This window comes from Stegodyphus dumicola, chromosome 6, assembly GCF_044657685.1.
Source record: "Stegodyphus dumicola isolate Sdum_Otavi_A_Nest chromosome 6, ASM4465768v1".
In the NCBI taxonomy this organism is placed as follows: Eukaryota; Metazoa; Arthropoda; class Arachnida; order Araneae; family Eresidae; genus Stegodyphus; species Stegodyphus dumicola.
The window spans coordinates 47,709,742-47,723,091 of NC_140773.1; the positions used below are offsets into that span (position 1 = coordinate 47,709,742).

General features: G+C 33.2%; 1 protein-coding gene across 1 annotated transcript in view; it reads left to right on the plus strand.

Moving 5' to 3' along the window:
• The window catches only part of LOC118188960 (tRNA (cytidine(32)/guanosine(34)-2'-O)-methyltransferase-like), a 71,340-nt gene that overhangs the window by 8,775 nt on the left and 49,215 nt on the right, over positions 1 to 13,350 (plus strand). The window contains exon 2 of the mRNA XM_085818286.1: positions 4,203 to 4,272. Within this exon, the coding sequence (XP_085674412.1) occupies positions 4,203 to 4,272 (70 nt within the window). The remainder of the gene's footprint in view (positions 1 to 4,202; positions 4,273 to 13,350) is intronic.

Below are 13,350 nucleotides of genomic sequence, written 5' to 3' on the forward strand. Positions count from 1 at the left end.
TATAAATATATATTTTTAATAAAGAAAAATAAACTTTGAAAGTAAATTACATCAAAAAGAGTTGTGTAGAACTCAGAACTGTTAATTTCTTATTAAAACCTAAATTGTTATTAGAATATTAAGTAAAGTAAGTATCAGAAGTTTCACACCTAAGTACGACTACATGTTATGTACTAAATGCTATATACTATGCATGTTGTAAATTTTAAAGGTTTGAAATGGTATGATATTGAATTGGAATGCTTGCTAGGTCCAGAAAAGGTTATTCACTGTACATTTTGTGTTTTCTTTGGCTAAAGTATTAATAACTAGAAAAAGTAAAACAAATATTGTTAATCAATTTACACAAATTAGAAAATTAGTTTTTTATACTTTCCTTTTAATGCATATTAACCAATACTTGCGGTTTTCTTATGGCAAGTTTATAGTCAAATCTTTTTAAAACTATAGTGATGCATAGGGTAATAGCATCATAGAGGAATGTTCCAGTGAAATTTGTTTTGTTGCTGTGTGAGCAGCTACTTTTTATTTGGTTTATGTATTTATGGCAAAGCCTCGAGGTCTATCTGCCTGAGGGATGCCTTCGTGAAGGACTTTTTAAGGGAAACTGGCTCATTTACATGTTACACATTGGGAAAACCACGAAAACGCCCATGCAGCTAGGTCATTCGCAGGATTCGAATCTTGCATCAAACTACTAGTGTTCAGTGACTTTACCGCTCGCCCTCAAGTGGGTCATAAAATCAATAGGCAAATTTCTTCTGCCATTAATTTGGAAAAAGTAAGGTTACTATTGATATAACAACCAAAACAAACAGCAGCATTAATACAGCAACTAAAACAGATGTAATTTCATTGGAACGTTCCATTACTATCTTCTTAGCCCATGAATCAATGTAATTTAAAAAATATTTAGTTATAAATTTGTCAAGATTTCAGCCCCATCTGGCTGAAAATTTGTTAAGAATAAATAGCTCAGATGCTAGCACAACAGATATATCAGGTATATATACCATCCCCATATATAATGAAGCTACAAATACTATAACTCAATATATTCATAGAACATTTAAGAAAATTATCTATGAGAATGCTGAGAGTAAGAAAGATATCTTTAAACACTATCCACCAATACAGCAATGAAAATAGCACGTTGTTGGTAAAATATTGCATAGAATATCTAAACTTGCTAAAAGCCAAAATCAAAGATAAACCCCAGCACAAAACCAGCCTTGAAGTAATAGAAGCTATAAATATTGTAACAAAATCATGTTATGTAAGAGACCTTCCCTTTAATAAACCATGCACCTAGACATCAATTCTAAAAATTCACTGCAACCCTGCAGAAAGTGGCAATAAAAGGAGGCGAACTTGATCCAGTCATTTATTCATATTTCAGCTGACAAAGCAAGTGGTGTTCCTACAAAAAGAAAGTGGAAACCTTAGTAATCTTTCAGGAGGCTAGCATGTAAACTCAGATTTTTATTTTGTTTCATTTTAAATATTTGTAACTTTTGATACTTCAACATGGCTATTGTTGAAAAATTGTTTGTCTAAAAATAGATTTTATGTTTCCAATTATACACACATTATCTAACCAATATTCTGATATACCGGTTATATAAACATTAGTATGAGAAATGAAAACTTTTTTTTTCTTTTTCAATGGAGGGCACGGGCCACTTGTAAGGCCAGAAGTGGTGGCCGTTTTATCGTGGAGGTACCTAATAGGCAGCCACAGTTACCTCCTATGAAGGGACAGACAGTTTTACATCCATGCCTTCTCTGGGATTCGAACCCGGGCCTTTTGGTATCGCAGTCAGGCTTCCCTGAACACTATACCGTCTGGGCGGCAGGAATGAAAACTAAATAGAACTATCTTTTTTCCTTGCATATTTCACTCCCCTTGTATAATTTTCTCCATAACGTTTTCAGCATATGATTTAGAAGATTTTGATTGAGGGTAATTATGTAAAACATAGTGCACAACAGAGATGTATTTGATGTAAGAAAAAGAATATTATTGAAATTCATAAATACTTTGAAATACACATTATAATAATGTAATGTGACTTTTATACATACTTTTTATTGTGTGCTTATCATATAAGCCATCTCTTCAGAAATAGTATACATGATGTATTTTCACCTTTCCTATTTTCGAATGGTAAAATGAGTAGGAAAAAAGGGAAAATATGTGAATAAGTATGGTATTTTTTTCTCTTTACTAATGTCATTTGGAAGATCATAGGGACAAGAAGGAGGGGGAACTCGCTGGAAAAAGAGTCTGCCTGTTCGTACTTTGCCAAATTAGTAGGTTGTTTATTATTATTATTTTGTCATTTTAACATTCCTACTGTGGATTAAGATTCTTTGTCTATTTAATAAAGGCAGTGAACATGTTTCATAGTAATCAAAATAACTCAAATTTATCATGGTGCATATTTACAGAACTTATTTTTCTCCTCGCCTTGTGTGAGTTGGGAGCAAAATGAATAATACAGTCAAAAGTCTTTAATCCGGACTCGTCGGGACTTGGGCGATTCCAGATTATCGGTTTTTCCGGATTATAGATCATCAGTTTAAATCTGGCAAGATGACATGCAGAAATTATAAAATTAAAAATATGAAACCGTAATTTATAAAACAAAGAGCAATTATGATCTAAAGGGTATCAAAATTTACAAAAAAAAAAAGCTTAATATTTATTTGTTTACTTTAATAAACATTTCTTTCAACGCGTGTATGCATAAAGCATACATTACACATAGTCGAAATTAGAAAATTGCAAATAGAAAACTATTTGATGTGTATTCGTGATATTTATAATGACAAGGAATTTCATTTAAATTATATCAGAGATGGAGTACATCGAGATGAAATGCTACATTTAGTAAGGAATTATAAGCCGAATAAAATAAAAACATCTGCTCTAATTATAAGGATAGTGCTGACAGATCAACTTCCAGTTCATAGCGCACCGCGACGTCCCCCCCCTCCCCGCAGAGCAGCGTGAAATTGATAAACAGATTTCAGAATGGTTAGAGAAACAAAGGATATGCCTTTATCCATTTTTTTGCAGCAATTCCACTTTTTGTTTGATGGACATCAAAACATGCTTTTGCTTTGTAGATCCTTTGGCAGCTCCAGAATGTGAAATTCTTTTTGACATAATCGAAAGTTCAAGCTTACTTTTATAAAATTGCTCTAACAGTTTGCAAAATATAATAAGCCGGATCCAATTCGAAGATTAAGGAACAACGCAATCTGCAACATTAACTAAAATAGATAATTAGATAATTTTAGCTTAGCTTATACCGTCCGTTATACATTAAACGCGCATGCAAAAACATATGCACACGCGTAAATGCATATGTGCGTGCGTAAACGCATATGCGCAATGCTTTTACGCATGTGTAGAAAGTTTGTAGCTTTGAGGTCAGGATTATAGATTATTCCGGATTATGGACGTCCGGATTAAAGACTTTTGACTGTATGAGACAGTTCTATATCTGCCGTTCATATATTTCACAAGTGAACATCTGTGTAGCCAACGAGGAGTGGCTTCTAGGATGGATCAATGAGCATCCAGTGATATTTCTGTCATGTCACATGAACTTTCGTGTGCTTTAGATTTAAGCAAAATGGTTGAAAATATTCTTTCACACAATTTTCTGTACAGAATAATTAAAGCATATATTTTTAAATTTTAAATTTAAAATTTGTATATTTAAATTCTTCTCCAGTTTCTTTACAACCTGATGCTTTCTCATGAGGTTAATAATAAGAAGTCTTCAGATTTAAGTCCTACTGTCACTCATATTTTACTAGTCTTATAAAAGCACTAAAAAAGTGAGTACAAGAATAAGAGTTTCATATATTTTCTTCCAGCTTTTTCTAACTTAACTCTTCATTCGATTTATTTACTTCTGATTTATCATAAAAATGATCAAATACACAACTAGCATACAGACTGAGATCAAGCATATTGAATTAATGGTGTTTTATCACAATTTAATTTTTTATTCATAATATGTGTTTATGAAGCATAAAAATATAAAGATGAAAAGTGTATTCCTTGTAAATGGTGTGAATGATATCTAGAATAAATTTTTAAAATATTAAAAATAAAATGTGATTTTTCCATGAAATTGTTAAGAAAAGTTAATATTTTTATAGTTATTTTACATATTTCTGTTTAGGTGTTAAAAAGGTTGTTGATTTATGCGCAGCACCTGGAAGTTGGAGTCAGGTATTATCCAGAAAATTAAGGTAATCTTGTGTCATGATCTTTGTTGAAAATTTTATTTATGTGCTATCTAAAAAATGGTAACTCTATTTAAAACTAGAAAGCTCGGCGGTCATACGAAATGACCGCTGTTCTAGATATTATAAATTGTAATTAAAATTATTTGTGCAAAGGTGTCTGCTGATTCTAACTGAATTACCCAGAGCAGGTGGCGAGGACACCCCTTTGCTTACTTCCCCACAGGGTTTCCCCCTTCTTAGAGTGCAATGAAGGAAACCATTGGCAGTACATTTCTTAAGAGCCACCATTAGCTCAATAAATAAAGGTGATTTAAATAATAAAATGTTAATTCGCATGTCAAAGATCTCTTTGTACACAACATTTCTTGTGTAGATCTTTCCATCATTTTTAAGCTCATCTTGCAGAGGACCATCAATTATTTTTAATTTTATGTCAGTTCTTTCATGAACTCTTGAACAGGCAACATAAAGTTGACCGTGTCCAAACGCAGGCTCAGGTAAAAAAATGCCAACATGCATAAGCGTTTGGCCCTGAGACTTATTGATGGTCATAGCAAAGGCAAGTTTTACAGGAAATTGTCTACATCTCAATTAAAACAGCAACCCTGTGCTGTGGCAACTTCACCCCATTGGCTAGTACAGTTACTCATGCAACCAATAAACTATTGGCGACAAACAGACACTTAAGCTGCATATAATAAAGATATTTATTTATTTCATTGTATTTGTTTTTTTTTTTTTCTGGTTGCATATTTTCGAATTCTATTATTTATAGATGTTAAATTTATTTATTAAATGTTAAATGCACATGCTCTTGTATTTTTAATTTTTCTGGCTTAGCTTTCTCATAATATTCATCACGTGCTGCACTGCACGGGGAATGAAACAGTTTACAGTTACGCAAGTAACCAATAAGCTATCGGCGGCAAACACTTAAGCCGCGTATATGTAAGATTAGAGATCATATGCGTATTCCTAATATTGGGGCACATTGGCAAGATATATATACAGAGAAAAGCATAATTGTCATACATGTGTAACCTCTACAAATGATATATAATCTTTATTTCTATAACTTTGCCATGATTTTTAGTTGCCATTTATCATAGCTAAATTCATTAAAAGTATTTTTTTTTTTTTTTTTTTTTTTTTGAGTGCAGATTTCTTCACTGGCTTAATTTATTGATTGATATTAGAAAAAAAAATTAATTGTTGATGTAACTAAACTGAGCATTATTGGTGAAATTTTATCAGGAGCCATTGAATCAAATATAAGCACCTTAAACAAAAATAATAAATTTTCTAATATTTTGGCAAATAACAAATAATAAAATGTGATTTAGTTGGAAACTGAGGAACAGCATAAAGAACATCTTACCGAAGTATTTAATACAATCAGTGATGTGAGTGAACAAATTAGAATTTTTAGGATATTTGATAACATCAAATGGCCAAAAAAAGTACAAGCCATAACAAATTACAAACTTCCAAAAACTATTCACAAACTTTGTAAATGTTTAAGAATGATTAACTTTCATAGAAGATACTTGAAAGACGCAGCTAATACTCAAGTTCCCTTAAATGACTATTTAAAAGGTTCAACAAAAAAAGATTGAAGGGAAATTCCATGAACAAAAGAAGCAAAGAAGTTCTTTGAAAAATGCAAAGAAGATTTAGCCACAGCTGCTTTATTAACTTTTCCTAATCCAGATATAACATTAGATTTAAGTACAGATGTCTCAAATTCTGTTCTACAGCAGTATGAAGATGGAGATCGTAAACTAATAGCATTCTATTCTAAAAAGCTAAGTGACACTCAAAAAGCTTATAGCACATATGACTGAGAACTTTTAAGTATCAATGTTTCCGTCAAACATTTAAAACATATGCTAAAAGGACGAAAATTTATGATATTCCTAGATCACAAACCATTTATATTTGCATTTAAACAGAAAAATGATAAAACATCATTAAGACAATTTAGACAGCTCCTGTACATTTCTCTGTTTTCAACGAATATAAAATACATACCTGAGAAAGTAAATATTATTGCAGATTAGATATCTAGAATTGAATCAGTTTCGGGCATCAATTATGATAAAATTCTGGGTGAACAAATCAATAGTGAAGAACTGAAAGAATAGTTAAATAGTAGCAAAAATTTTCAAACAATGCCCATTACTCTCTGGAAAAATAATCTGGGGAGATGTTCCAACTCCACATATTCAACTGTTCGTATCACAACCATTTGGAACGAATGTTTTCCACAAAATACATGACTTAAGCCATCCTGGTATCAAAACATTACTGAAACAACTAATGTCAAAGTTCATTTGGAAGATTATTAAATAAAAAAGATGTTAGAGAATGGACTAAATGTTAGAGATGTTAGAGAATTATGCATTAGAGAAGAATGCATTAGTTAAGAATGCATTAGTTGCCAGAAAAATAAAATTATTTGGCACACATGTTCCAAATTCAACTCATTTGAAAAACCTGTTGAAAGACTTAGCATTGTCTGTATGGATATAATTGGACCCTACCCTCCATCAAATGGGAATAAGTATTGCTTAACATGCACCGATTGCTTTATTTGCTGGATGGAAGTTATACTGATAGAAAATATTACCACAGAAAAGCATTTTATGCAGGTTAGATTTGTCGCTTTGGCATTCCATACAGTGTGATCATAGACAGAGGAAATTAGTTCAGATCAGAACATTTCAGAAGTTTAGGTATTAATTATTTAATTAAAATGCAAACAACAGCTTCATACCATCCACAATGCAACAGAAAAATATAAAGACAATACAGAACATTAAAGCAGCCAGCAACAATTCAGTCAAATGGAATGAAACTTTACTAACTATACTCTTTAGTATACATGCATCTCTACATGATGATACCAACTGCTCCACTGTAAAAATAGTTTATTGTAAATCACTGAAGTTATGAGGAGGATTCTTTTAAGAACCACAAACCAAATTAGAACCAGATACCTTCATTAGCAAACTGCAAAAAAGAAATAGAAAAATTAAAACAAATTAAAAAGACAATGTATAAGAAAACATAAATTATTTGTCCATAAGGATTTAGATTCATGTTCACATGTATTTGTCAGAGTGGACTGTGTCAAGAAAACATTAAAATCCCCTTATGAAGGACCTTTTTCTATGATTACTAGAAATGTCAAGTATTATACAGTAAAAATTAAAAGAAAGGACACCTATGTTTCTGCCAGTCTATTAAAACAAGCTTATTTTTAGCTTCAGATGAAGATGACTTTCGAAACCTAACAAATAAAGAGACACAAAACACCCTATTAAACGGACATGAAAAGGGAGAGAGGATTCAAAATTTAAAACAGCATGTAATGAGAGAAGAATTGCTTTTCTAGCACATTATCAAGATTATGTAAACATTTAATGTTGTAAAATTTTGATTTAATGATTGTAAATATTTTGTTAAGAGCATTGATGTTCTTTATTGCAGTGTCAGTATTTAGGTCTTCAACCTTTCACTCCTGAGGGCCACATCAATAAATTAAGAAAGATCTGCTGGCCACATGTCTGTCAAAAAAATAGTGTAGACAGAAAATTTATTTAAAAAAGGGAGGTTTATTTTGCAAGACTACAATTGATTCTAAGCGAAGAGATAGTGTTACAGATTTGTGTAGGTGTTTTATAGAGCATGGGATAAACTTGGAGGGGTGGTGTAGAGTACTAAAACATGCATTTTTTTATAGGAATGTAGGGTCTAAAGTGACGGGTTACGGCAGGAACGTAAAAAAACGACACGAGAGGGAAATGTGTTTATGTACAAAATCAACGCAAAGTACTTTTTTGCAGCAATACAGTATTCACAATAAATGTTCAAAAAAGAGAAAACTAACAGTAATAGGAATTACAGCTGTGATTGGCTGGCAATGCAGCGGTAGAGGGCTATAGTGAGCCGAACAAACTATGATCCGATGCATCAGAGGATCATTCGCAACTCTGATGTCGAGCGTAATGGGTAAGTTTACACACAGGGAAAAAGCTGACACGCATCTCATGTATGGTGCTGCTAATGAAAACGGCACAGCACCGCTATGTTGTACCAGGAATGGTTTCCGAACGGGCGTATGCCGAAGCACACAATGTTCGAGAGGTTGCATCGATCTCTGTGTGAAAATGGGCCTCTGACACTAGGAGTGGAAGAAGTGCACAACAACCTCACATTGAAGAATCCATCTTGAACATTGTGCATGAATCACCTTAGACAAGTATAAGAGCTATTGCACATCATCTACAACTGAGTCATTTCACCGTTTGGAGAGTATTGCATGAAAATGGTATGCACCCATACCATTTGCAGAGTCCAAGTCTTGCAAGAGACAGATTACCCTCTTCGAGTTCATTTCTGTCATCTGGTGCTTGCAGCAGTGTGGGGCGCAGATGGATTTCATATCGGATCTGCTATTTACGGATGAAGCAACTTTCTCACAGGACAGCATCTTCAATAGCCACAACATGCACATGTGGGCAACTCATAATCCACACGGCACAAGTCCACATGCATTCCAAACCTGCTTCTCTGTGAATGTGTAAGCGGGCATTGTTAACGACTACCTCATAGGCCCATACCTCTTACCTGCACGTACAAATGGCTTATGTTATCATATTTTCTCTGCAAGAGGTGCTACTGGAATTGCTGCAGTATGTTCCGGCTGTCGTTCGTGATCGCATGTGGCTCCAGCATGATGGTGCACCAGCCCATAACCACGTGCGGGTCCACAATTACTTGGATGGGACATTTCTAGGCGGCCAATGGATTAGCTGTTCGATGGCCACCCTGTTCTCCAGATTTATCCAGCTTGGATTTTTTTTTATGGGGCCATCTGAAGAGCATCATTTACGAGACTCCCGTTGACTTACTGGAGGACCTCGTTGCACAACTATCCATTGCGGCGTGGCTGCAAGCGTGTGCAACATGCCTGTCGTTTTTCAAAATGTTCGTCAATCCCTTCTGTGACATTACCAAGCATGTATTACTGCTGGTGGTCACAATTTTGAACATTTATTGAATACTCTATTGCTACAAAAAAGCACTTTGCGTTGATTTTGTACATAAACACATTTTCCTCTTGTGTCTTTATTTTTTTTTTCGTTATTTCCTTAACCCATCACTTTAGACTCTACATTCCTATAAAAAAATGCATGTTTTAATATGCTCCGCCACCCCTCCAGGTTTGTCCCATGATCTATGAAACACCCTGTATATATACACATTGTTTCCAAAAAGTCAAATGAAAATCGAATTAAAATGTTTTGCAACTTCTTTTAACTATGAGAAAAAAAAATATAAAGATGATTGTACAGATGATGTTACAAAATGCATTTACAATTAAAAAAAAAGAAAAGAAAAAAAATTTACATTACTGGCAGGAGATGGTAGTTACTTTAGTCTGAAATTTGAAGTTATTTTTGATTGATTAAAGCTTCAGTACCGGTTTAATCCGTGTTTTTGCAATTCGTAAAGTTTCCTCCAAATATCTGTTTGTCAGCCATGTTCTTGTTTTTGATTTTAGCATTTTCATTTTACTAAAAAGCTGTTGACATATGTAGGTACTGTCAAGGATAGACAGGAAGAGTGCATGTTTACGAATTCCTGGATACTTGTCTTCTGTCACGTATTTCGAATAAAAATTAATTAATGTAGGATTTTTAAGAAACTTGCATTTTACTGCAGAGTCACACTTTAAACCTATAAATTCTAATTGAAGTTCGGGTAGAACACTTCCGACGTCTACTGAAAATGGCGAGGAGATTAATTACTTTTACAACATTTATCACATGTTCAAAGTTTGAGGAGGACATCTTCAGACCTCGAGTGGAACGGTGTTTGAACACCCAGGTACCTGGACAAAAGCTCTATCCCTTGTAGAAAAGTTAAAAATTGCGAATTATAAAAGCCAAATAGCCAAGGGTAAATAATTTTTTTTAATTAAAACCTAATAAGATACTTTTAATAGTTAATTTTATAAACTAGGTAACTACTAGCGTATAAATCAAATGGGGAAAAGCTGTGGAAAGCCGTCGAACTGGTGATCAAGAGTGTGTAACTATGAGAAATAAAACATGTGAGGTAGCACAAATCAAATGACACTCTGAATCCTTGAGAAATACAGCAATAATAAGCTAAGAGATACAATTTACAAATACACAAGAAGCAGTAATAAATGCTAGATAATAATAAGTAACTAAATGAGGGTACAATTGAGTAACATACAGTAGGGAATAGGCACTAAAGATATGAACAACTATTGTAAAAACTGAATTAAAGAATATTTACAACAGAGGAGAATACATAAATAGAACACAATTTACAACATCAGCAAATAAAGTCTCACTGAACAAGATAAGTAATTAGTTATTGTACACAACACCAAAAATATCTTCGAATATTGAGAAAATAATACATAACTTATCTATATTGAATAATTTAGTATTTGCATACGTTAACAGGTCATCCGTGAGTGTTATCAGTTGGTTCCGAGCAGCGATCATTTTAATTTCAGAATCAGAAATTAACGGGAATTTCCTTTCCCGCCATGATGAAAACACAGAAATAGCATAGAAAATGCGCAAAATTACACAGTCACTAGATCACATAACGAAGAATCTTCAGAATATCACATCGAAAAAGATTGTACTCCAATATGACGAAGAAAACACGAGAAAAATCTGCGTGGGTCACATAGCGAAGGCTATCAGCATGAGCAATCGAAAACACATTTAACTACCTCTATGGATTATGTCTTGCACAAATCTTGGGGGACGATGCAGTGAAAAGTCATTATAGTATTATTTCCACTTGCCTTCACATCAGATTTGAGTAATGTTGTTACTCGTATTTTCTCTCTGGTTATAGATTTAGCACCATCCATGGTAATAGCAGATATATAGTACTGAAGTCTAACTCACATTTATCCAAAGTTTCTGTCAGAATCGAATACAAATCTATTCCTCTTATTGTACCTTTAAGTGCAATAACACTGGCTAATTCTTCTACAATTGTGAAGTCTTTATCAATGCCACGAATAAAATGGCTACTTGTGCAGTATCTGTTGCATCTGTTTATTCATCCATCGCTACAGAATAAAACTCGAATTTTTTGCATTTGAATTTTAATTTACGAATATCTGTTATGAGATCCTCTATGTATCTCACTACTGTCGCACCAGACAAGCTAATATTTGATAGGACTTGAGCCTGTGATGGACAAAGCATATCAACTGCACTCTGAAGACATTCTTTTCCAAATTCTCCATTGGCAAAGGTTTTTCCTACGGTTAGCAATTTTTTTCTCCTATCATGTAACTAACACAAACACTATTTTCAGATTGTTTATTTGCTGTGGTGAAGAAAGACTGCTGAAAATTTAGTTTTGATTTTAATTCACTCACCTTATCACTTCGAAAATGACCTTCCAATGCAGACTATTTCTCACTGCGCTTAGTATCATAATGTTGGTTTCATAGAACAAATCACCAGCAGAAATGGATTTGTGGTGGTTAGCAACTGAAAAGTAGTTAAGATTAGCATAAAATCATAATAAATAGCTCAGGGCTAATTTAGAGCTCATACAGTTTCGCAGGCTTTTTTTGGTAGGGACCTGGCTAACCTGGCATTTGAATTACACTGACTTCCTTTCTCACATCCATAACCTTCAGAAAATGCACAAAAGTCCTAACTTTTTAGGAACAAGAATATTATTTATAACAGCGCTGTCCAACTTATCATAGCCTGCGGGCCATATTTTCTTCACCAAACATTTCGGGGGCCAAGAAGATTGATAAATGAAAAGTCAGTTTATGTTAATTAAAAATATTTTATTTATGCTAAAAAGAAAACTTTAAAATATTCGTAATATATTAATGAGAACATTGTGGCTGTAATTATTTAGCAACAATATCTTTTATATCCACATCAATATTTGTTGTGGCAAGTCTAATTATATCTTCGAGAGTGGAATCTTTCAAACTGTTTCTATATTTTGACTTTATATATTTCATATCGGAGTATGCACGCTCGCAGATGTATATGTACTTCCGAACACTGATACAATTTGAAGTCCAAAATCTCTCAATTTTGGATATTTCTCTTTATCTAAAAATTTGAATATTTCTATTCCAGTTACTCCACGAGATGAAAAAAATGGGTCAGCCTGCAGGTCGCATAATTCTATTTGATATTTAAGATCAACGGAGTTGATATCAATATTAATTGAATCACAAAATAAATCAACAGACGGTTTAAGATCATCAAATTGAGAAAATCTTTTATTGAAATCTGTAATTAGCATATCCAATTTTAGTAGAAATATTTTAAAATTCGCTTCTATATTACATTCCTTCATTTCTTCGTGGAGCTCTTTGCAAGATTCAAAATGAAATAAATTATTTTGCTCCAAATTAAACCTTAACAATTTTAATTTGTTTCTAAATCCAGTAACATATTTATAAAGGCAACACACATTTTGATCTCGTCCTTTCAAGGATTTATTCAAAATATTTAAATAATTTGTAATGTTCATTAGGAAAGCAAGTGAATAAGTAAAATTTTTATCAACTAAATTTGCTGTTAAATTTTCATCGACGGCAATTTCTGTGAGAAAAAGATGAACTTCTTTTCGAAGTGTAAATAATCTCCTCAAGCACTTTCCAGCACTTAACCAACGAACGTTACTATGTAAAAGCAGATCTCCATACTCTTTCCAATTCTTCCAAAAATGTTTTAAATTTTCAGTGTGTAAGAGAACGATTTCCGCCATGAATTAAATTAGTAATTTTGCAAACCTTGTCCATTACATCTTTATTTGTAGAGATAAACCACATTATGCCTCCTGATGAATAATGCAGTGTAACATACGACATATTATTCCTTCTTTTTGCAAAAGTCCCGCGAGCCCAATATTTTTGCCGTTCATAGCTCTAGCACCGTCGGTTACAATAGCAGTGCACTTGTCAAATCTGCCATACTGCTCTACTGGACATTTTAATTGCTTGTAAATATCTTCACCTTTTGTTGTTACATGTAT